This window comes from Zonotrichia leucophrys, chromosome 2 (genome assembly GCF_028769735.1).
Source record: "Zonotrichia leucophrys gambelii isolate GWCS_2022_RI chromosome 2, RI_Zleu_2.0, whole genome shotgun sequence".
NCBI lineage: Eukaryota > Metazoa > Chordata > Aves > Passeriformes > Passerellidae > Zonotrichia > Zonotrichia leucophrys.
The window spans coordinates 4917574-4943128 of NC_088171.1; the positions used below are offsets into that span (position 1 = coordinate 4917574).

At 40.8% G+C, this 25555-nt stretch overlaps 1 protein-coding gene across 5 annotated transcripts in view; it reads left to right on the forward strand.

Annotated features, from left to right (window-relative positions):
* The first annotated feature begins 223 nt into the window (after nucleotides 1-223).
* The window catches only part of CTDSPL (CTD small phosphatase like), an 83850-nt gene continuing 58518 nt past the window's right edge, over nucleotides 224-25555 (forward strand). For all 5 annotated transcript variants that reach the window (XM_064703827.1, XM_064703829.1, XM_064703828.1 and 2 more), the window contains exon 1: nucleotides 224-787. In XM_064703827.1, the coding sequence (XP_064559897.1) occupies nucleotides 712-787 (76 nt within the window). In that variant the 5' untranslated portion in view covers nucleotides 224-711. The remainder of the gene's footprint in view (nucleotides 788-25555) is intronic.

A 25555-nucleotide genomic window follows, 5' to 3' on the forward strand; every position in this document is an offset into this window, starting at 1 on the left:
GGTTGTGGCGCAGCGCGGGGAGCGGCTCGGCCCCTTTCCCCTCCCTTCCTCCCCTCGCGCCGCGCTTCCCTCCTCGCCCGCGACCCGGGAACGGGGGGAGGAGGAGGAGGGAGGAGGAGGAGGTGGAGGGGGCGGCCCGGCGTCGCTCCGCCGAGCGCTGCCCGCGGGAGGAAGGGGGGCGCGGGGATGAGATAAGCGCGGGGGCGGGCGGCGGGGGGGGGAATGTAGGGGCGGCTCAGGTGGATGCGGGGGGCGGCGTGAGGCCGCGGGGGGAGGCGCGGAGCGGAGGGACGGGGGCTCTTCCCCCGCCTCGGGAGGCGGCGGGGGCTCGGGGGGCAGCGCTCGGCGGGCTTCCCGCAAGGGTGAATTGGATTAATTCGCTTTTTTTTAAAGGGGGGGGGAGGTTTGCGCTCCTTTCCCCCCCCCCTTCGCCGTGCAGAATTGGCGCCGGCAAGAGGCCGCTGTGGCATCGCGTTTGGCGTCCTTCCCACCCCCTTCCCCTCGGTTTCGCTCCTGGAGGAGTTGCTTGTTGAGGTTTTGGTTGTTTTGGTTTTTTTTTTCCGATAGTTTTTTTTTTTTTTAAAATACGAACCTGCGTCTTGATTTTTTTTAAACAAACAAACAAACTCGCTCCCCCCCCCAATAACCCCCCTCCGCACACAAGCCTGCCTCTGAGAGGGAAATAGCCAGGTGGAATCTCACTCTGTTTCCATGGACAACCCGTCCATTATCACCCAGGTGACTAACCCCAAAGAGGAGGAGATCCTGTCCTGCACTCAGGATAAAGGTGAGCTGCTTTCTGTCTTTCTCCGTGATTTTTTTTTTCCTCCCCTTCTGTTTAAAAATGCACGTAGTAACAACTCGCATTCTTCAGTGGCCGTCTAATCCTCTCCAGGCTGCTGGGAATAGAGGAGGGTTTGTTGGGTTTGGGCTGGTTGTTGTTTTTTGGGGTTTTTTTTTCGTGGGATGAAGGTATTTGCGTGAAGGGTGTCTGAAACTGCTTGTTGGATACAGCTGAGAACTTGTTAAAAGTGTTTAAATACCGAATTTCATCAGTCATTTAAAAAAAAATACTCTCGTTCCTTGATGTTTGGGGAGGTAACTTTATAAGGTGGTCACTGTGCAGTTAGTGCCCTGCTTCAGGGAAGGGATACCTGTGCTGGGTGTGTTGGAAGGTTTTGAAATATCTGCTGGAAAGATTTTAAATTCTTTTCCCCTCTCCTTTTTTTTTTTTTTTTTTTTTAACCAGATTTCTTTCATATATTCCTCCCTGCCTCCCCCTTTGAGAATCTGTGCAGCTTTCGGGTTTGTTGGAGGTTACTTGTGCCTCTCAGAAAGAGACACAGGCTACTTGTTAAAGCAGGCTCTGTTTGACTCTTGGGATAAATAGTTGTTGCTTGCGTAAGGCATCACACTTGGACTGGGTTTTACTCCCAAATGAGATGAATCCAGCCTGGCTGAAGGAGCTGCTTCCCTCCAAAGTCTGCATGTTGTCTTGTTTGCTTTCAGAAGCTTGGAGCAGTCTTGGGGCTGTAAGTGGTTGTGTTCTCGTGTCTGGTGGGTGAGAGGAGGGTTCAGCTTTTTGGGGCTTGTTCACGGCTTTGGGAAGTTACTTGGATGTCACTTTTATGCTTTGTTACAGGCAGTGCTGGTAAATAGGGGAGAAAGGGCAGAAATTAGAAGTAACGAGTTATATCTCCATGTTCCTTGGTAGGTACAGTCAGATCTCTGAGCAGTTGTCTGAAATGGTAGATTGATAGCCCTCCCCCTGAGATTGATGGATTTAGTGCCCAAAAAGCTTGCATTTTTGTGTGGCTCATCTTGGAAATAGTGAGGACTCTTATATTATTGGAGAAGTTCCTCCTAGTTACTTTTGACTGTAAGGCCATACATGAAATCTGTCTCTTGCTTCACCAGTGCTGACTGCAGAAATATGGAGGTAGATCAAAAAAAAAAAGCCCAAACCATCAGGTTTGGGAGGGTGTTTGAACAAAAAATTACTTATTTTCGGCATAGAAGTGTTTATGTAACTCTCTTATTCCTTTTCCTTGTGAGATGGTACTTCCACCACGAGGCCTGGTTTGGCTCAAGAGATTTTTGATGCTTTCCTCTGTTTTGGCAATGTGGAGGATGGGATACCTACAGTAAATAAGGTGCTGTGCTCTGCCTACCACATCTCCTAAGACCTGTTTTTGGCTAGACATGTGTGATACTGTGCTCACATGTTGTGGTTTTAATGGCCTAGATTATTGTATGTAATGGAAGGGCTTCGTTAATATCTGCAGCAAGTGCTTGAAATTTCAGTGTAAAAAAAGCCAGTTGAGACAAGCAGAGGAAGATTTGACAGCTGGGAAGAAGAGTAGGCATCCACATCAAACAAGTGGCTTCGGAGTCCTCGGCAGAGCGAGTGAAAATATGCATCCAACTTGCATAACTCTGCAGTAACTTGCATAATGTGCATTGTGTTCTTGCTATTGGTTTGTCTTTGGCAGAAAATCGTGATGGTCTTTTAGCAGAGAGAGAGCTTTTCAGGCTTGGTGTCAGCAGGGCTGGGCTGGGGGAGAGGGGAAGGAGGGGACCTGGACTTGGAGATGAGCAAACTCCAGCGTCATCTTCAAGCAGGAGGTGAATTACAATTTTTTTCAGCTTTTGGGGTGTGTATTTTTTTTTAAACGTGGTTGGATTGACGATGAGCTCTGTGGAAAGACTTTCACATCGCTCCAGAGCAACTTTTGCAGCAGGAGAACCGCGGCTCTGTCTGTCCTGGGCTCTCCAACCTCTTCCCCTGCAGGTTTTCCCGGTGCTGGAGGTAGGAGCTTGTGGGAAGCCGTGGCTCTGCCTGCCTCCCTGGCGTGGCTGCACATCCTCACCCAAATTTCTGTCAGATTTCAGATCCTTTGGGTCCGGTGAGCTTGGAGAGAAAGAGCCTGGAGTTCAGAGAGGGAGCCCAGATAACTCAGCTGTGCTGCTGCTTCAGGGGATTGGTACAAAATGGCTCACAAATGTGTTAAGGCATAATGAATTAACTCTCTGTTTCATGAAATCCAGAATCAGCTGAGGCAGAATTCTGGAGTTTTGTGATAAGGTGAAATACAGCAGCACTGTGCTGTGTGAGGCAAGGCTGTTCAGTTTAATGAAAAGCTGTTGTTTTTTTTTTCTCTGAGTTTAGCATTTGGCTGCAGAAGGAAATTCCAGGGTACTAAAGTGGCATGTGCTGGCTTGGGGAATCAGGGTTTTCTTAGGGTTGTGTTGGTGTTTCTCGTGGAAGAAAAATCATTTATTTGTTGTTATTCAGCTGGAGAGAGGCACTTCCAGAGTAACTGAGCAGCTGCTAAATAATGCATGTGTATACCTTCAAGGTTTTGATTTTTTTCCCAAGATTTTTTTTTCAAGCTTTTAATCAGAAGTGAGACCAGCATTTAGCTTGATTTATTTCTTTTAAATGTATTTGTGTTTTAAAAGGAATTCGATGTGCAGTATAGGCTTTTGCCAGATTTCTCCTGTGGGAGGGAGTGAGGTTGGCAAGAAACAGAGCTGCTTCTCTGCTCCTGGGGCAGTTCTGGTTTTAGGTAAATTCTGTGTTTTGCAAGCTTTTTCTTTCTAGTCCAGGTGTATTAAAAAATAGCCTTTGAGATGAGTGAAGCTGTGGCAACTTAAGGGAGATCTTTTAAACACTAAGAAGGATTTGTTAACATTCATTTTTTAAGAAATAGCAAAAACATTTTGAAGGTGGGAAAAACCAGGTCTTGGTATGTGAACCATTCCCTAATATGTTGCCACATGGTGGTGCACTGGATTTAGTTGTCTGTCAAGATGAAAGCTGAGCATGGAAGGTTTGCTACAATCATATTTTGTTATTATTATTATTGTAATGTTCTCAAATGCCTGTGGTGTTGGTGCTGCTGGAGGATTTTGGTCCCTATTTGTGTTGTTAAATTAGTTCTGGGAAATAGAAACTTAGATTTTCTCGACTGGAAGTGATTCATAGGTGCCTGGAAATTCTTTTGACACTAAATTCACAGAGAATTCAATTCTCTGTTAGTTTTTTAAGTAACAGAAATAGGAGTTCTTTGCAGAATATTTTATGGTGTGGTCATCTGGCATTTCTGGAAATTGGGAACATTAACAAACTTGAAGCTAAAATGGAGACCTAAGTATGTGAAAGGAGTTTTTTTTTTTTAACCAGGGTAAATGTGAGCAACTAAGAAAAATATAAAAAAAAAATGAAGAAAAAGTGAAAGTGTTGATCTCTATAAATCAGCACAGATAAAATCAACTTTTTTTTTTAATTTTTGTAAATTCATATTACTCTTAGACCTCTAATGTAAAATCTGTATGGTTAAATGTACAGAAAACTGAGCAGTGCTGCTCTGAGTGTCACATTGAGAGTGTGGTCATGGATGGGCAGCAGGCATTCAGTCCAAAGAAATAAATAAATTTCCTTTTTTTTACCTGCCTGCATTAATTTGATCCTCATAAATGATGCAAATTCTTGGCTGTTTCCAAGTGCCAAGTTCAATAGTAGTAAAAAACCAGTGCAGTCCTTCAGGTACCTCCTTCAGGCTGTGGTGTTTTGTTTTCTCTCTTCAGCTCCATCTTTCCTGACTTCTCTAAAATTTTCCTGTCAGCTGAGTGTCTGTTTTCAGTTATTTAGAGTAGCAGAATGTTTTAGTGTCCCTACAGATGTGAATTGTCTTCTGCAATAAATTGCATGAAAAAGGTTCACAATGGAACCTGAACCATTCGAGTTTTTTTAAAATCACAGTGTGAATGAGTCTCTGGGGATGTTTTCACAAACTTTTTTACCTTCTTTTCTTTCAAATAGAGTTGGAGAAAACCAGCAATGAGAGCAATACTCATTATAATTTTAAATAAAGAGTTCTGAAGATCTCGAGTTAAAAGCCAAAATAAATGTCTTTAATTGTGTCTTCAATAAAAAAAAACCATTTTGAATATAGCTGAAAATATTTTGAATGTACTTTTTTGCCATTACATCACCAGGATTGAGAGTACTCAAACACTTGAACATATGTTAATGATCCTGAGACATTGTCTCAACAGATTTTTATAATATTGACTTCAGAATTTTAACACTAAAGTAGCATTTAAAGGGGAGAAAAAAAAAAAAAAGATTTGGAAACCACTCCAGCAATCCACTGGAATGTGAATTGCTTGCAGAGGGTAAAATTTTAAATCATTAACTAATGACATAGCTGTTATATGAAACCAGAGTAGCCATACAGTAGGTTTTATGTTCCAGGGAGTCTGTAGTAACCTGTAGTAACCCAAGGTTTGATTTAAGGTCCCAGTTAACAGGCAGATGGGAATGAAAATTTGCCTAAATATCAAAATATATTCAGTTTATAACCTGCAGTGATCATTTCTTCCCAGTGCTTGTTGTCACCTGAAATTCATACTGATTTCAATGTGGTGCTTTAACTAAAGTGTTCAGAAGTTTAACATGCCTTTAAAAATAAAAAAAAAAAAGAAACTCAACAAAGTTGACCTACATTTTGTTAATTCAGTATTCAGAAATGCAAATAGCATTTTCTGACATAATCAGTAAAATGCAGTGTGATCGATGCTGAACATTCCAAATGAGCCTCTGGATAACAGCTCCGTTTGTAAAGGGATGAAAACTGAAATGCTGAGAAGGCAAAAGGCCCAGAGAAATGAAACTCCCTGACTTGGGCATTGTTGTGAAGGACTTTCCTGTTGCCCTCATAGATAGGTTTGACTGTGGGAAGTTTGTTTTCCCTTCATGGAATGATTCATTTATGAGCTTGACTGTCCTGTAAAAGTTACCATTCTGACATGAAAATGATTGCAAAATAGAACTATCCCATAATTTTTATGTATGTGTCAAATCTTAGTTCTTCTCTCTGTAAGGAAGTGCACTTTTGAATTTTGAGTTGTTGGCAGTGACCACCATGGTTGCAGCTCAGTATTACATTTTCAATTAAAAATCCAGTTTTGGGCAATCCTGCCTATGGAAATGATAATTTAGGGTTTGAATTTATCCATTTCTCATGCCCAGCCAGCAGAGAATTAGACAATTTGCAGTTTTTCTGTCTACAAGAGGTAACATTTTCTTGAAAACAAAATAGGAAAAGCAAAGACAGGTCTAATTATCTACATTCTTGCTTAGGTTTTGCCCGCTGTGTGAATCAGTGAGGGAAAATGTGGCTCATCCCTCTTTCTCCTCCCTGCCTGGGGGATGGATCTGCCTGGGAGGGCACAGGGATGTGGATGTGTGTGGGACCAGGGAATGCAATCCTGCCTCTGGAGCCCTGGTGGGCACACAGGGAATAATTTTGGTGTTTGGGATGAGCTCCCAACCTGCCCTGACCACTCCTGATGAGGTCTGAGGGTCTCTGCCCACACATTTTGTGTGTCCCCTTATCCCAGCTCAGAATTATTTCCAGAAAGGGATGGGATCTTCCAAGCTGAAACAGGAGAAAGGGCTGATACAACTACAACGGGCCAAGCCTGTTTTGATGTTTATAAAGATCACATCTGGATTGCTGGTGAGGATTGTAATAAAATAAATAAAAATATCAACTTGAACCAAATGAGCAGAGAAAGTCCTGTTCTAAAGCTTGTGGGTTTTATTCAGCCTGTTATCAAAATGATCACTTGCAAAGTTCCACCATCCCGTGCTTCTCAGCAGTGGAAACCTGGCTGGAAAAATCTCCCAGAAACATTCAGCAACATCTCCTAGGGCTCCATGAGTGGATGTTCTGATCTAAACTCTTATTTCCAGTGCTCAGCTCAAACTCAAATCTCACTGGGTTTAAATGATTTGCTGAATTCCCAGAGTAAAGAAGCCTTTTGTGCTTTAATGGCATCACAGACACTTCCAAGAGTTTGATGCTGGAAATGTTAATAATCTATAAATTCTGTTTTTGCTGGAGTTTGAGGGGAGCTTGATTTATTTTTACTTGGAGAGGTTGAGGCATGAAACGGACATGGATGGGATGGATCTGGAAAGCATAAGTAGCATCTAAATAAATCTGAGTGAGAATATCTTCCATGTGCTCTGCTGTGGTATAATTTTGGCCTTTTTTTTTTTTTGTATTTCTGGAATGTTTGCTGTAAAACAAGAAAAAAAAAGTCTAAGAGTCTTACACAGTTCAGTCCTTTCAGTGCCAGCTGCTACTGTGTAACACAGATACAAGCAGTAAAAATATCAACTTGAACCAAATGAGCAGAGAAAGTCCTGTTCTAAAGCTTGTGGGCTTTATTCAGCCTGTTATCAAAATGATCACTTGCAAAGTGCCACTTATTGTTTTCTTTGTACAAGATAATAAAGTATGATTTGTAAAAAGAAGAACCCAATTATTAGAAGTGATTGGCTGCACTAGAAATGAGAATTCTATTATCTAGAAAATTTATGGCGAGTTAAAGCTGAATAAATACATGATAGACTTGGATTCTAAGGGTGTTGAGGGTTGAAATGAGATTTTTGTTTCTTTATTTATGTTTTCAAGAAGCTGTTAGTCTCTTCTGAATGATTATTAATATATTTAAAGCCTGACAGATGGGGAAAATAAGGACCTATTTTGTACAGAGGAGCAGCCCCAAATGATGGATGCCTGATCAAAATTTAATGTGTGTATAACTTTTCAAATATTTCTAAAATATCAGAACAGGTTTGTAGGAGGCAGATATTTCCTGAACCTCAGCCTGCAGTTACAGTTTGCATATTGATGATATTGTTTAAAGCCAAGTCCTGTGTGCTGAGTAGCTGGCCAGCTGTTTGCTGCCACTGTTGCAAAGCTTATTTTGCTGCTAGCAAGGGAAATATTGATTTTTATTCGCTGCCCTGCTCTCCCCGCCCCCGCAGCTCTCTGCTTCCTGCCTTGTCCTCCAGCATTCCCAGCGGAATTGGCAGTAGAAGGAATCTTGCTGTTTCCTGGCCTGCTGTAATCAGCAGTAAAATTTGAAACTTTCTTGTTTATTTGATGATTTGCAAAGCTTGGCTGTTCCCTTGGTGTGTGGGACTCCTCCCCTGGACTCTGGGAGCCAGAGGGAGGGATGTGCTTCCAGTTAGAGGATGAATTCCTGCCTTTGGGAACACTTTGGGGTACATAAATCAGTTTCCATCCTCATAATCACCATAAAGAAATTGTGCCACAAAGCTGCTGTTACAGTGGACACGTGTAGAAAAATTCAGGTGTGGTTTTTTTTTTGAAGCAATGTTAGTAAAGAGGTTTTTTTAAAGATACAAATTTTAGACAAAGTCATTCTGGGCATGCATTTAACAATTGGCAGACAGTGCTGCTTTATTTCTGTCCACAAAAGCTGTCTTGTATTTTCATGCCTGAATATTTACATACTTGCATTCGTTCCCCACGAGTGCACGTCCGTGTGGTTCCCAGGGCTCTGATTCCAGGAGAGCTCTCACAGGATCACAGGAGGCTTTGGCTTGGAGGGAACCTTAAAACTCAAACAGAGCCACCCCTGCCATGGGCAGGGACACTTCCACCATGCCAGGGTGCTCCATCCATGGCCTTGGCACTGCCAGGGATCCAGGGGCAGCCACAGCTGCTCTGGGCACCTCTGCCAGGGCATCCCCACCCTCCCTGAGAAGAATTTCTTCCTGATATCCCACCTAACCCTGCCCTCTGGCACTTCTGAGCCATTCTCCTTTATCCTGTCATTGTTCCTTGTCCCCAGTTCCTCTCCAGCTTTCTTGGAGCCCTTTCAGGCACTGGAAGGGGCTCTGAGATCTTCCAGAACCTTCTCCAGGCTAACACCCCAACCCTCTGTTTGTTGTGACCGTGTTCACAGGGGTCTGAGGATGAGGGAAGAGATGAGGATCTGACTCCATGTTTCAGAAGGCTGATTTATTATTTTATGATATATATTACATTAAAACTATACTAAAAGAATAAAAGAAAAGGTTTCATCAGAAGGCTGGCTAAGAATAGAATAGGAAAGAATGATAACAAAAGTTTGTGGCTCGGCTCTCTGTCCAAGCCAGCTGGCTGTGATTGGCCATTAATTACAAACATCCAACATGAGACCAATCCCAGATGCACCTGTTGCATTCCACAGTAGCAGATAATCAATGTTTGCATTTTGTTCCTGAGGCCTCTCAGCTTCTCAGGAGGAAAAATCCTAAGGGAAGGATTTTCCATAAAAGATGTCTGGGACAGTTTGTCTCCATGCCAGAGGTTCTCCAGCTCGCAGAGGTTTTTTTGTGGCCTCCTGGTGTTTCTGCAGCAGGTCCAGCTCAGTGAAGCTCAGAATGGTGGGTGTAAATTTTAAACTTGGTTTGCAGTGTGAGGTTTGCCAGTTTTTCCTAGTGATAGTCAGATAGAGGCATTCTGCAGAGGAGAGGTCAATAGTGGCACATTCCTAGAAAATATTTAATCATTTATATATTTACTTCAGCCAAGCACAAAGAAAGGTCTGACATTTATCAGCTGGAGAGAAGGGTACAATTGTAAAGTATCTCATTGCACCTTCACAAAGCCCTTAAAAATTTTTACAAATGGGCTTATGGGACTTCTTTCAACTAAAATTGGTTAAAAATACACATTAACAATTTGATGAATGCGGTGTAAAGTGAAGCATTTCAGGGAAAACACTTCAAGTATGTATTTCACAGGGATTTTTGGAATTAATCTTTGACCTTTTGGGGTTTTTTAAAATTCCCTCCTTTGCCTTGTTTTGCTTTCTTGCCTTTTTATCTTCTCATCAGAAGGTCTGGGCTGCAGCAGCTGCCTCTGTGCTCTGGTGCTGTTGAAGCTCCCTGGGCTGAGGTGTTTGGTGGCAGAATTACCCAGGGACAATTCTGGTGTCACTGCTGGGTTAAAGGTTGGACTCTACCTCAGAAATCTTTTCCAGGTTTTCTGTGGGAAGTTGATGTTTGGGGCTGAGGAGGAATCCTGGACAATGCTGTAGGGACAGATTTGTCTCCTGGGAAGTTGGTGATGTAGGAGCAGTCATAAGGAGAGATGTTTTATGTGTGAAATATAGGAAAATAAAGGTCTTTTATCATCTCCAGTGGATGTTGTGCTGTATTTAAAGGGAGGAAATGCATGAAAAATAGCCAGAATAATAGAGTAAGTACTCCAGGGCTCTTCCCAGAGCTTGGCTTCAGAGTGAAAGGCAGAAAGTCACATTTGGGTTAAAGGAAATATTTCCTCATGCCTCATACAGGTGACCTGCATAACCTGTGAAGAAATGGTTTCCAAAACTGTTTATCTGGGAGTTCCTAAACAGGATTAACTGGCAGCAATTTGCATTTGTTATAAAGGTCCTGAAAACCAGTGTTACAAACACTGATTGTGTTTCAGCATATGAACTGTGTGTCACCAGTCCTAGAATGGTTTGGATTGCAAAGGACATTTAAACATCATCCAGTTCCAACCCCCCCATGGCCAGGGACACCTTCCACTAGATCAGATTTGCTCCAAGCCCCTCCAGCCTTACCTTGAGCATTTCCAGGGATGGAAATGGGGCAGCAGAGGAAGGAAAGGTAAAATTGCATTACAACTGAACACATGAAGTGTTTGTGCTTGTATTTATCCTGAACTCACTGACCCTTTTCCTGTGCTGGGTGCTGCAAGATGATTACCTTTGCCAAGTCATTTGTTGGCCAGCTGCCTGTTCTCATTACTTTTTATGATGTGAAGCTGATTTTGTTGAGAATCCACAAGTTGAATGTGATTTGGAGAGTTTTGCAAGTGGAGAAAAGGGGGAAGGTTATGTTAGTTGGGGAATTAAGAAAAGAAAAGGAAAAGAATACTGAATGCAATCTGCAGAGCAATTCATTTGCTAATTACACATTGACATAAATTGGAAAGTCCCAGAAGGAGGGGGTTTACAGCATAACTGGAAAACAATTTGCATCTGTGTAGAGGTCTGTGCTTATCCACAAAGGAATGAGATTTTAACTGGATTTGTTTAATCGGGTTTATCATGAGTGCAGAGTTATGGGCTCCCTTTTCCCTCACATTGCAGCAGCTCCTGTCTTTCTGGAAGATTCCCTCTTGTGTTGAGATGAAATATGTCAAAGAAGGATGTATGGTGAAGTTTAATGGAGATTGAAAGTGAAACCTAAGAAAAAGCAGGAAGTGTCCTTCTGAATTTTAGAGTGGATTGAATACATGAATGTTCCTGGCTCCAGATTACCATGATAAAACTGACAGCTTAATGCAAACTTGGCCCTGAAATTCAAATGCCTTTTTTTATCCCTACCCTCTAAGAAATCTGAAACACTCCAGCAAATTCTTCCTGTCTCTGCTGGGAAGGTTGCTAATGACTAATTGTACACACTAATTACATGCTGACTAGTATTGCTACAAAGAACATTCAGTGTTATTCTTAGGGTAGTTTGGGGATTTTTCCCTGTAAATCTTTCATATTTTTTGGTGCTCATCATATTACCCTAGAGTTGCCTCCACTTTCCCCTTGGTAAACGTGTCATGATGAAGAAAAGACAAAAATCTGAACAAAACTAGAAATCAAACTTGACAGTTTTGAAATAGGAATCTGTTCAGGTCTCATGCCTGTATTTACTTGTGCTGCTGCTGCACATCATTATAAATCACCTGTTTAGCATCCTTCTGGCAGCCAGGGGAGCTCTGAGAGCAGAATGTTTTTAAAAATGTCACTTGTAGCAGTGATGGATTCTTTTCAGTACCTTTAAATCAATCAGTTGTTTATCTAAACATAAGAGCTAAATACTGTTACTAGCTCATGATACAAAACTGTAATAATATTCAGAGGAGAAAAATGAGCTTTCAGAGCAAACCTGGCCCAGGTGCAGGAGCAGCCTCAGCAGATTCCCTCAGCCAGGTGCCATTGCCACAGCATGCAGAGCAGCATTCACTAACTAAAAACAAGAGATCACAAGGAGGTTTTGATTTATAATTTTTCCAAAGTGTCTTTTCAGAAAAAGTCCTAAATAGAATGAAATCTGCCATTTCATTTTGTGTGATATGCTGGATTAAGCCCTCAAGTACAGAACTTTTTGTTGACCGTGTGCAGCTGTGGTTCTGTTCCAATACAGTTTCCACAGTGGTGAATTTCTGCTGTCCCAGATGGTTCTGGTTCTTTCCCTCATCACTTGTTTCACCAAACTCTCCTCAAATAACACTTGCAATCTTCTTAAATTGTACATCTAAAAATACTGATTATGGCTTTACAACATAAAAAATAATTACCTCTTCTCCCCAATCCAAACCCCCTTAGGAATAAAATCAAGCAGACCAGAATAAAGCACAGGAGAAATTCCCAGTAATATTAGCAGGGATATAAGCTGTGAGTGTGAAACCACTGCTGGAAATGGGGAAGGTGACCTTGTGGTGGTGACCAGGAGGACACAGCAGGACAATTTTAGCAAGGTGACCTGGCAGGCAAAGCACTCTGCAGCCCCTGGAGAAAGGGGCATGCTGCTCTGCAAGGGTGTGCATTTATCTCAGTGTTGTTTATACCAAAACACAAAAGTAACTCTGGTTTTATTTTGGAAATGCCTTCAGTGGGCACTAAAAGATGGATAAGAGTAAAATAATTCTGGGCTGACTCATTGCAGAATGTGCTGAGATAATCCTGAGTTCCTGTTAAGGTTAATATCTGTTTATCCTTGTGCTGTGGATAGAGGGTGTTGGGATTCACTTGAAATAATTTTAGAAGTTCATAGGTAAAAATTCAGTATCTTTTCAGCAAACAATACACATAGTAATTAACAAAAAAAAAACCAAAACAACTTGATTTTTTTTTTCTTTTGCTGATGGTGAAAGGCTGAAGTAAAATGTTTCCACTGGCCACTTAAAATACCAGGTGGAGTCAGATGGGAAAACAAAACTTCATGGTGCTGTTTTTAAACTGTTTTCCAGTACTTGTCAGCCCAATACATGCTGCTCTTTAAAAAAAAAAAAAAACTGCAATTTTTTTTCTGAAGATGATTTCTGAAGTCCCACTGTAGGTGGTCCTTGTGTGAAAGCCTTCAAGTAGTAAATGGCTTTATCTTCTCTTCTGCTAATAAGGTCAGTAAAGGTTTCTCTTTTGGATAATAATAACAAGTTTCAAAGGCATAAGAATCCTGAGTGGAAAACAGGTTCAGAGTTATCAGGTGATTGGCAGCTGCTGCTGCTGGGAAGTGTTGTACAGGAATAAACTCCTTTTCTTGCTTTAATTAGGACCATATGTGTACAGCAACTGGGATTGTCTGGGAAGCTGCATCCTGTATTTTCAAATAGCTGAGAAAATGTTGCACTTGTGGAAATCACTGCCAAGTCCAGTGGGCAGATATCTTTGAAAACTTTTGGTTTTGCTTTTTATTTATTCATTCAGAGCAGTCAAACATTGATTGAGGTTTGATGGTCTTGTGCTGGAACAAAATAGATACAGAATATTTCCCTCAGGTTATAAAATAACTTTAAGCTCAGTATCCAAAAACACATTTTAAAAACCCACCAAATTCCAAGCTTACTAAGCAACTAAAACACCTGTAAATTGTTGTTTTCTTTGCAAAGTCTGCTTGGATTAACTTCTTTGTAATCAGTTGTGTTGCATGGTAAATAATAGCAAAAATAATAAATGGACGAGAGAAATTATTATGAACATGATTTGTGTTGTAGTGAAAGGGACCATCAAGTATTTGCAAGGATTTTAAATTCTAGAAAATTTTAGTGTTAATTCTAGAATTAAAACTTGAATTAATTATAGAATTAACATTTTAATTACAGGATTTTTAATTCTAGAAAGAAAACCTGTCAGCTGAAGGGAGGGCTTGGCTGCTGGACTTTAAGATACTTCTTTGGCAGTATTTGTGTAAAAGTGACCACTAACGCCCTTCCCTCTGGAAAACATCCCATTTATTTATAGCACTTCCCAGAGGATAAATGCAGCCCTTGGAACACTCACAGGAAATAATAGCAATGTGCTCTAGACCATGAGCTGCCTTTTGGTCCGAGTGGCCAAAATATTCCACTTTTGTTGATTGCTGGAGTGCCCACATCTCGTTATTCCTGCCCTGTGTGGAGCCAGGAGATGTCCCAGGGAGTCACTGCCTCCCCTCTCTGCTGCCTGGGCTGGTTTATTGGTTTAATTTGGTTTTTTTCTGTGTTTATTCACAAACACCACTGTGTTTTCACCATCCATTTCAGCCTTTTTCAGGAGGGGCTGAGCCAGATGTTCTGTTGTCTCTCAGCTGTGGATGTGTGGCTGAAAGAGGCAGTGTCCTGCTCATCCCTGCTCATCCTCATTTGGCAAAAATTGTCTTCCAGACAAGGCTTTCTGCCATCATTGGTGCTTTCAGCTCAGTCATTTGGCTTGCTTGGAGAGGTCCTAAATAATGCAGCACTTAAAAATCTGAAGGACTTTTTCAAGTCAAGTATTCAAACTATTGCTGGAACCATTTCCATATCTGAAAAAAGGAAATATTACAGGTGCTGAGGAACAGGAGAATTTTCCTTTTTTTTGTTCATAAAGTTTCAGGTGAGGGCATCTTGTGCTTGAATAGTTTTTGGGTTTGGTGGGGTTTTTTTGGATAAAATAATACTTGATAATAAAAAATTTAAGTGTGGCTTTGTCCTGTGTGCATATAAATCAAGAAAGTGGATTTGTCTTAAAAGTTGGTGGAGGAATGACTTAGGATGACATGAATTTTGGGGACTCCATTAACAGTGAAGAAGCCTGTACAGATTTTCACTGACTTCTGTGCAGAGAGAAGTTAAATAGAGTTCAAAATCCTCATTTGGCAGCTTTGTCACCCTGTGTGTCAGCACTGGGGTTTGGCTCCATTGCAGTGGAACTGGGGATACAGACCTGCAGAGTGCCACCAGGAGAAAGGAGAAGGAGAAGAGGGGAAAACTTGGCAGCAGGAATTCAGTGGTTGGTGGTGATGTTCTGCTTCTCTAAGTTTAGCAGCCTTGGGGGTGGTTGTTAAAATGAATTTTCAGATTTTGAAACCCAGCGTTGGGAGCGGCGTTAGGTAACGTGCTGGAAGCCCATCCGTGCTGCCAAACCCCCAACACCTGGGTGAATTGACAGTAATTCAGTAAAAATGGAAGAGATTTAAAAGCTCTCCCTGTTGCAGGCAAGAATTGTGTGCTTTTGTCACGGATGAGCATTTCAGTTGGGATTTGTGGAAGTTTCATGTCACAGCCAAGTCCTGTCGCTCCAGTCCATAAAGCAAACCTGAACCCAGCATCAGCAGGGCTGGGTTGTTTTGCCACTGTAGAGAAATTTCTTGTGTCTGTTCCACAGCCAGGAGAACAATATAGAGGCTTATGGAAAGGCTGCATTATTATCCCAGGGGCCTTTTGGATGGATGGCACTGTTTCTATAGGATGGTAGCAAATCACCCATTGCAAAAAAGCTGCAAGTGAATTCCATAAAATATCACCTCTCCTCATTCTTTCTCTGATGGATTTTGTCAGCTGCCTTCCTGAGTGAGTACCACCAATTTTTTTTATGTTTTTCCTTCAGCATTGCCATGAAATCTTGTCTTAATTGCCTGTTTGTGAATGAAGTTATTTTTGCAAGATCGAGATGCTTTGCATGATTCTTCAGGAAAAGTCTTTGTAAGAAATTTTTGATTTCCTGCTTTTTTTGAAGGAAGAGCATTTCCTGCTCTTTTCCCCATGCATCTAAGGGAAATCAATACTCAAGTCTGAAAAGGGAGGGGGATTCATCTGAGATAATGATTTAACACTGGCTGGAGAGGGAAATGGGATGCTGTTGTGGAGTGAGGGAAGAGATCACATGAACTGGATTCTGGATTTGTCTTCTATAAGTTTTGGATTCTGACTGGATTTATCTTTTATAAATTTTGATAGTCCAGGGAACTGCTAATGGGAGAAAAAAAATTCCAAAGCCTGCATCCCACTAGAAGAATTCCATACTGTCCTGTATTTCTCTTTTCATGTATTCAGGAAGCATAAATTTCTGGACTTACAGTAAAACAGAATTTTCACAGCTGTTTAGAACTTAGATTTTATATTTTTTTTTTTGTGAATTTTATTGGATTTTCAGTGGTTTTGGTCTTGTCAGTAGAGGGAAAGATGCAGGAGTGGGGAATCCTTGGCAGAGCTGTTCCCATGGCTTCTCCCTCCCTCATCCCCACCTTTCTCCCCTTGTGAGCTTAGAGCTGGGATATTTTGGAATCTTTTCTCATCCTGCAGGTATTTGTGGCTCCTGTACAGGAGCTTAGCTCTGCTTCAAGGAGAGGCATTAACACAGGTATTTGTATTTTGGCTTGGGAAGGGGTTGAATTTACAGCCAACTTTAAACTCCTGCCTTAAAATCCTCCCTTAGGACCAGATAAAATCATTCTGCAGCCTCAGCTGTCAGCTCAGGGCTGTGATTTTAGTGGGGCTGCTGTGTGGCACTAAGGATAAAATTCACCTCACTGCTGGAGCTTGGCAGGGTGAGATTCCTGATCAAAGTTTGCAATTTAGGAAATATTTACAGGGCATTTAGCAGACAGTGAAACTCTAACACTGTGATCACTGATCAGTAAGGTGTATTTATTTCAGACTGTGAGATTGCTTGCTCTGCCTCTACTGTTCATGTCCCAGGAAATAATTTAAGGATGCCTGAAAAATTAGGATCTAAAAAAAGAAGATAGGGCAGTATTTCTACAGTAAATACAAAACTGAGAAAAAGGAGAGCAAGGTAACTAAGAGAAAACTGGAGGAAAGCTTTTAAGGAATTCAGTGTGATATAAATAAAGTTTAAAAAAAAAAGTCACCTTTCAGGTGTCACACAAGCCCTTTTAATGTTTTCTTCCTTGGCAGTATAGGTTTTCAAGATAAAAATACTAAGCTTTAATTTTCTGCTGCAGAAAAGAATTTAAAAGAAAAGGCTTATTGTTCATACAAGACTGGCAGACTAATGGTAGAGAGGGATTTTTTTTTTTAAGCAGTGGGGTTTTTAACCCATTAATGTTATTTCAGCCATTGTAAATAATTCTTTTGAGTAGCTGAGGATGAGTTTGTGCTCCTGTAATCACATGGAACAACTGGAGGTAAATATTGTTGTCTGTTTTTGTGTTGGTTACTGAGAGAGGAGGCTCCAGGTCATGGCACTGCCCAGGAATTCAGGTTGGAAGGGACTTCTGGAGATCTTTGTTCAGAGCAGGGATGGAGATGCTCCAAATTTGGATCCACAGCCTCTGGAACCCTATTGGAGTGTTTGACCACAGTAATTATTAATATTTAGGGGAAATTTATCCTGCTGCAAGGATCTATTGCCTCTTCTACTGGTGCTGTGTCTGTCTCCACAAATCTCAGTCCATGTTCTCCATAACCTCCTCAGAATCTCTATGTGCTTAAAATGTTAACCTAGGTGTGCAAAAGGCTAATTATTAATATTATTCTTTGTCCAGTGTTTTCCTCTTACTCAGGCAGTTCTGTGTTTTCTTAAATATAATTAATTTGCAAAGATCCTTCTCTCCCACAGTGTTTGTGGTGATTTCCAGTTCAAAGCTTTGTTCTATCCTCACACCTGCCTTGGCTGTATTTATTTCCTGTAAATACTGTGGCTATAGATTCCTCCTTAAAAAATAAATAACAATTTTGTTATGCTCTCATCTAAGCCATTTTTTGGTGTAGTGTAATTATCTGTTGGGAGGAGCTGCCCTATTGTGCATGCACAGCTTTTCAGGCTTTCTAGAGTAAATAAAAATCCCATTTTCAGTAAGTCATACTACATGACAAAACCCCCTCAGAATTGTTAAGTCACTTCATTTAAAAGGGATGTTCCTTTTTTGATAAAGATTTAAGGTGCTGGTTCTTGAGATGCTCTCCCCAAATTACTGAGTGTTCCAGAAAAATACAAACTGTGCAAAGGAGTAATAAAATGATTCTTTATCAAGTCTCTCTCTCTTGCTCAGGCAGTTCAGTGTTTCCTTAAATATAATTAATTTGTAAAGATCCTTCTCTCCCACAGTGTTTGTGGTGATTTCCAGTTTAAAGCCAGTGCTTTGTTCTATCCTCACACCTGCCTTATTTATTTCCTATAAATACTGTAGCTATAGATTCCTCTTTTAAAATAATAACAATTTTTTTATGCTCTCATCTAAGCCATTTTCTGGTGTAGTGTAATTATCTGTTGGGAGTAGCTGCCCTATTGTGCATGCACAGCTTTTCAGGTTTTCTAGAGTAAATAAAAATCCCATTTTCAGTAAGTCATACTACATGACAAAACCCTCTCAGAATTGTTAAGTCACTTCATTTAAAAGGGATGTTCCTCTTTTCCAGCCCTCTTCTGATAAAGATTTAAGGTGCTGGTTCCTGAGATGCTCTCCCCAAATTACTGAGTGTTCCAGAAAAATACAAACTGTGCAAAGGAGTAATAAAATGATTCTTTATCAAGTGTTTCCCTCTTAATCAGGCAGTTCTGTGTTTACTTAAATATAATTAATTTGCAAAGATCCTTCTCTCCCACATCGTTTGTGGTGATTTCCAGTTTAAAGCCAGTGCTCCATTCTATCCTCACACCTGCCTTGGCTGTATTTGTTTCCTCAAGATACTGTGGCTATGGAACCCTCCTTAAAAAATAAATAACAATTTTGTTATGCTCTCATCTAAGCCATTTTTTGGTGTAGTGTAATTGTGTGTTGGGAGTAGCTGCCCTGTTGTGCATGCACAGCTTTTCAGGTTTTCTAGAGTAAATAAAAATCCCACTTTCAGTAAGTCATGCTATGTGTCAGAACCCCCTCAGAATTGTTAAGTCACTTCATTTAAAAGGGATGTTCCTTTTTTGATAAAGATTTAAGGTGCTGGTTCTTGGGATGCTCTACCCAAATTAATGAGTGTTTCAGAAAAATACAAACTGTTCAACTATCAACTGTTTTAATTTCCCCAGTGGCATATCCAGAATAATGAACAGTGTATATTCATCCTCATTCCTGAATTCAGCTGAAGTTTGGATTCAAAATTTAGATGACATTCTTCACCTCTGAAAATCTACATTCTCTGCTTTAAAATTCAGGATTTCTTAATATCCCACAGCAATTTTGTGTGGCACTTGGATAGATTTTCTGTAAAGCACACAGAGGCTGTGTGTTTATAATTTCAGTGAGTATGAGAATGGCTCTTGCATAGTGTGCAGTGGATGTGAGGAGGCAAAAGTGTTCCTGCTCTACAGAAAATGGGAGTGAGGATTCAGTGGCACAAGGTGATTTTGGCCTCCTCCAGAAATGAGATGATGATCCATAAACAACTCAGTGAAGCAGCTTAAATGATGGGTTACTTCTAAAGAAATTTATATCTGACAACTTTCTCCATTTTTAAGGGTGTTTGTGGTTTTTTTTTTCCCTAAATGTATAATGGTTTAAAATAGAATTTTATTTTATTTTATTTTATAGGTTATGCTGGAAGGTGGTGTTTGTGGGGGTTTCATGTAGAGAAGGTTGGGTTTTGAGGGAAGGGCAGCATAGGAGACCTTGGTGCTTTGGGTTTGGGGGCATTTCCATCCCTCCTTCCCTTCTGTCTGTTCCTATTTGCTGAAGCTGCCAGTCACAGCTTCCTTCTGAGGTTACAGAAAAGAACTCTTGAGACTAAGAAAGGGATTTTTTTGTGGCATAATTTCTAGAGGCTCTTTGTATTTCTTTTTTATTATTATTATTTTTCTTTTTTTTTTAAGTTTTTGAGGGTAGGATGTTTTTCCTGCTGCTTGACTTTCCTAGGACATGTAGAACTACAATATTCTAGGTACTGCTTTTCACCTATAAGACTCTGTGGTCTTATTTTACCACAGAACCTGCACAGGTAAAATAACTTAACACTTCCTGCTGTTATCACAGCCTCAAGAATAATTTTAATAATAATAATAATAATAATTAGATTAATCAGAATACCATGAACATTCTTTTTCAATGCAGAAGATTCAGAAAAATCAGAGGCTATATACCCCTATAGAAAATCTGCACCTCATTTTACAAATCCCTGTGAATCCTGTCCTCAGAGAAAAAAAATATAGAAAATTCCCTTTGTATCTCCCAATAAAACTCTGACATCTCCTTTTTTTTTTAGCTTCAGCTTTACATTTTGCAGTGCCCCTTGTTTTATTGCTGTAACACCAGCTAGCCCATAAGAATCCAAGTCCAAACTGCATCATGATGGCAGGTTGCTTGTATTCTTTTAATTCCCTCAAATAAAACAATTTGTGTTAATTACTGCTTGGGTTTCTGACATTATTTGGGCAAACAGCTCTGTTACACTCAAGAGCACATTTTCTGATTGTTTGTTTGTTTGGGGAGAGTATTAGTGTTTCCCTTCAGTGTTTTGCTTTAAGATTAACATATCATTAAGCTGCATAATCAGACAGAGGCTTTATTCTCGTGCAGTGAAATGGCAAGGGAAGGCAGGGCATAGTCTTGCAGTTTAGCTAAGAGAAATTAAAAAAAAAATATATCATAAAGTGGATTAGGGGCTCTGTGTTATGGGATACAAGGCCCAAACTGAAGCATCTGCTGTAAAATTCATGTTTGTGGAGGTGGTTATTGGTCCATTTTTGCCAAAACATGGACTTCTAGTACCAAATGAATCCATGCAGCCAGGATTTTCACAATCTGGGGAAAAGTATTCTCTGATTTATCAGCACTATTTAGTATATTTTATATTATATATTTATATATTTTATATATTTAGTATATTTTATATTATATCAGCACTATTTAGTATATTTTATAGTATATATTTATATATTTTATATTATATATTTTATATTTTATATTATATATTTAGTATATTTTATATCAGCACTATTTAGTATATTTTATAGTATATATTTAGTATTTTTTATATTACTTTGTATATTTTACATATATATATATATATATATCAGATTGTGCTCTGTGTCTCTGGTATGGATTAATTGAGTTCCCTCTAATAACTGCAATTTGGGAGATTACAGTTAAAAGAGTCTTTGCTTTTGGAAGTTAAGAAGTTCATCTTTGACAGTGTATTTTTGATATGTTGCTGGAAATCATTCTCTGCTGCTATTTCCAGTATTTGTTGTGGGGCTTATTTCAGCAAAACTGAAATGTTTCAGCAAAACTGAGCTGTCAGAGCCTCATGAAGCAAAAAAACCCCCAGCTAATCCACATGTGTTGTATCCATGGAGTTAAACATTTCACCTAAATGGAACAGAGAGTACAGAAAACCTCAAATTCTGTCTTCAGTTTTGGGTCCCTTGATACAAGAAAGATTTGAGTGTGTCCAGAACAGGGAATGGAGCTGGGAATTTGTCTGGAGCAGCTGGGGGAGCTCAGCCTGCAGAAAAGGAGCTTCAGAGAGGACCTTCTCCTCCATGGCTGCCTGAAAGGAGGGTGTAGCAAGGTGAGGATCAGCCTGTTCTCCCAGGGATCAAGTGACAGAATCAAAAGAAATGACCTCAAGCTGCACCAGGGTTGAAATTGGATATTAGGAAAAAATTTCTTCACCCAAAGGGTTATCAGGGATTGGAACAGGCTGCCTGGAGGGATCTCAAAGAGGTGTGGATGTGGCCCTTGGGGACGGGGTTTAGTGGTGGGCTTGGCAGTGCTGGGTTGTTGATCCTGGGGGTGTTTTCCAAACGAAATCATTCTGTTCTTCAGTGCTGTGCCAACCTGCTGCAGCCTCATCTGTTCCTCCTTGAGTTTGGCTCCTTTTATAACCCAAGTTTTAACTGGAGTTGTATTAGGCAGAAGAAAGACAAACTTAAACCACCCAATTGTGATGGTGTTCACAGGGGTCTCAGGATGAGGGAAGAGATGAGAATGTTGACTCCCTGTTTCAGAATCTGGTTTATTATTTTATGATATATATTCTATTCTATTATACTGTAAGAATAGAAGAAAGGATTTCATCACAAGGCCAGCTAAGAATAGAAAAGGAATGATAACAAAGGTTTGTGACTGACTGAGACAGTTTGGACAGCTGGGCTGTGATTGGCCATTAATTAGAAACAACCACATGAGACCAATCCCAGATGCACCTGTTGCATTCCACAGCAGCAGATAATCAATGTTTACATTTTGTTCCTGAGGCCTCTCAGCTTCTCAGGAGAAAAAATCCTAAGGAAAGGATTTTTCATAAAAAAAAAAATTCTTTCATTCTTTATGCCTCATAGGACTTTGCCTTTAAAACATAATTCCACATGGAACAGCTGATGGTTGTTCCTCTTCTGGCTTTTCTCTTCAGCTCCTTTATTAACTAGTACCAAAACAATGTAGGACACTGGGCTGTCTACTAGCAGTGCTCCACAAAGTTCAGTGGGTAAAAGCTTTTGGCAATCCTGTGCTCTGAAAGGCTGCTTCACAAGTTCCTGAAACACGTGGGCTTCTTGTCTCAGCATGGTGCAGTCCTGGGAGTTGTCCATCCTTGTCTGCCACTGCTAGTTGGTGGCTTCTCATTTCTTAAAGCAAATGGTGTGTTTGTAGTGAGACTAATATTCATTTTTACACCTCTGTCCACAAAAGAAAGGGTTATTAATGTGCACTTACATCTTCTTAAAAGCCCTGTTGCTTAAAAAAGGGATCATCAGGCTGCAGGTTTCTTGTGGGAACCCAGGAGATTCCTCTGGCTGCCCTGGAGGGCTCCAGCCCCTGCCCAGGGGGCTCAGAGACCCTGGCACAGAGCCCAAGACCCCCCCCGTGCCTTTGATTTAGCCCTTGGAAAAAAAACAAAACAATTACCAACCTTAGATGAAGAATTACAAGTCAAGGAAGTTTAAGTAGAATGATAGAGAATTTATCACAGGGTGAAAAACAGGTTTTTGAGGATTTTAGAATGGGGGATTGGGGTTCCAAGATGGAGGAATTTGGGCGTGCCTTGTACTTTTTCCTTCTTTTTCCTAGCCTCCACCTTCTGAGTGATGTTGGCATTTTTAGATTGGTTTTCTAGATTGGTTTAGAGTAGAAGCTCACTGTCTAACATAGGTGATGGGTATTGGGAAGTTATGGTAAATAATGTAGTTTTTAGTATAAAAGATAACACTGCCCTGAGGTGGTCACAGGGCCTCTGTCTGTCCTGCTGAACAGATCTCTGCAGGCCAGGAGGAAGAATTTTATAGCTAAGGTACCATAAACAACCTTGAGACCAAGAAATGAAGAGCTCTGACTCCTTCTTTGACTGCTGGGCTGGGAAAAGAGACTTTCTAACATTTCTTGGGGTCACTGTGACCAGCAGAGATTCCAGAAGTTTCTCAAGTCTGACCTCCTACCATCACCTTCACAATTGCCACTAGTTTTCCATAGGATTCATCCTTTTCTCCCCCCTCTTTTTGACTTTATGACCCACTTGCAGAGACAAACATGCCAAACAAGCTGTTAATTGTGGTTGCTTTAGCTGGGGTCTATAATAAGACATCTCATGATGGAAAGGTGGTTGCTTCTGTTGAAAAGCTGATAGATGAACATGTCACCAGCAACACAGAACACAACAAATGTTCCTCCAGTCATTTCATTCATCACTGCAAATGTGATTCTCTTCATCTGCTTGGCATGAATATATATACAGAGCAGATTTGAGCATTCCTGTGTCAAGTGATAGTGTAGATTGAGTGTGGTGGTGGAAACATTTGTAGTTCCAAGAGCCTCTCAAGCTTGGGGACCTCCTGTGTCAGCCCTGAGTGTGGTGACAGTGATTATTGCTTGACACATGATGGGGACCCATTGATGTCCCTCTGAGTTGTCATCATTGGCCTGGAACATTCTGTTTCTTCTTTTTTTTGCACTCCTTGAACTCTTCAGGTCTTCATTTTTTAATGTTTGAAACAGTTGAGCATACAAAGTGATGTTCAGAAATAGTGTGTAAAAAAATAAATCAGCTTGGGACAGCTACAAAATAACTTTTATCTTTTCTTCTAAGGGTGTTTATTACTGATTAAAGTGTTTGTGGCCACTTTAAATCCTACCTGTAAGGAGATGCATAGGTGTTGTACAGACCTGTGTACACACACTGTCCACAAAAGTTCATTTAAAAACACTACAGAATTGCACAAAGATTTGTTGGTTGTTGTTTCTTACTCTTCTCTCATAGGCATTTGAGTTAAGAATTAATTTTTTTAAAGGCTTAAGCATTAAAAAACACCCAGCAAACAAAAATAGTTGGATTTGTTGTGTGAAGGGGAGCCTTGGTCCCATTGACAGCTTCCTTAAAAGCAGCTGGGCAGAGCTGGTCCCTGTTGGATCAGAGGGGAAATGTAAATCAAGAGATGGATGTAAACCTGAGCTGAATTCCAGATCACTTCTGTGTGCTACTCTGCCTCTCTGGCAAATCTTAAATTCTCAAAAATACAAGCTGAAACTGTCTTGGTAGGAAAGTAAGATTCATCCCTTAAGAATTAATATGCCCCTCTCAAAATATGACTTTCATATTTCATCTGGACATGAAGATTTGTTGCAGCCCTTAGGTTTTTAAATATCTGAGTTTTAAATATCTGAGTGCATTGGTGAGAAAGGATCAGTGTGAGCCACATGATGAGGTTGGTAAAGGTGTGGTTTGAAAGGAAGGGATCAGGAAGATGCAGGGTCTGTCACAGGAGGGGGTTTTGGTGGGGACAGTCCTTCACCTGTGACAGGGCAGCCCTGTGAAGGGTCTCTGTGACACAGTCATTAATATTTGAGTTTCATTTATGGGGTTATCAAGAAAAGAAGATTGAGATGAAATGTTAAAAATAACAAAAGTGACAAATAAATGGCAGCACCAGAAAGCTGCAGCAATGGGCAGCTTTCATTACAGCTCGTGTGTCCCAGCAGAACAGGCTGTAAAATGAGCACTGCTGGTGTCACTACAGCCACATTGCACTGGAGGATTTTCCTTGGAAAACCTTACAAACTTCACAGGGCCTTCCCTCAAGTACCTGCCCTTAGTGGTGGCTGAGAGTTTACATTTTTTGGAGGGCAAGGCAACCTTACAGAAATGGCACTGCTATGGTAGAATGGTCCCTAAGGGCAAAAAGGCCTCTGCTCTCTCCTGCAGCTCTCAAGGCACTTAGTATAAATTTCTACTAAAAGCTAAAAATCTATATTCTAAATCTCTATTTCTGTTTCACTTGGTGGCTTCATATATCTCAGTTTCTCCAGGGGTTTCAGTTCAATCCCTGAGGGAATCCTGTCCCTCATTCCCACAGGTGAGTGCTGCAGAGATCCCAGCCACAGAGGGTGCTGGTAAAGTGAATTTTTTTTGCAGTAGTCACTTGGGGAAGGAGTACAGCAGGGCATGGTGTCCAGCACATCCTTCTCATATTCCAGCAGGCTTTGGTGCAGGAAAGGCAGCTGAGAGAGATCCATAAAGGCATCACAGGTAAGGAGGCACCACAGGACAGGAGTGGGAGGTGGCTCAGAAAGGGTGGCTGACATGGTGACATTTACCAGAGGTTCAGAGGGAGAAACAGCAAAAACGTGAAAATCAGTGAGAAAATCAGTGAGAAAACCAGTGAGCTGCAGGGTGAGAAACTTCAGTAAGCTCTGAGAAGCTGGAGACATGACTCAGTTCCTTCAGATGCAAACCTGAAAGGAAAATAGGATTTAAGAAGATGATGATGTAGCAGTTTAACAGGTTTTTTATTGTGGAGATGGGCACAGGCTGTGCCAGTTGAAATGCAG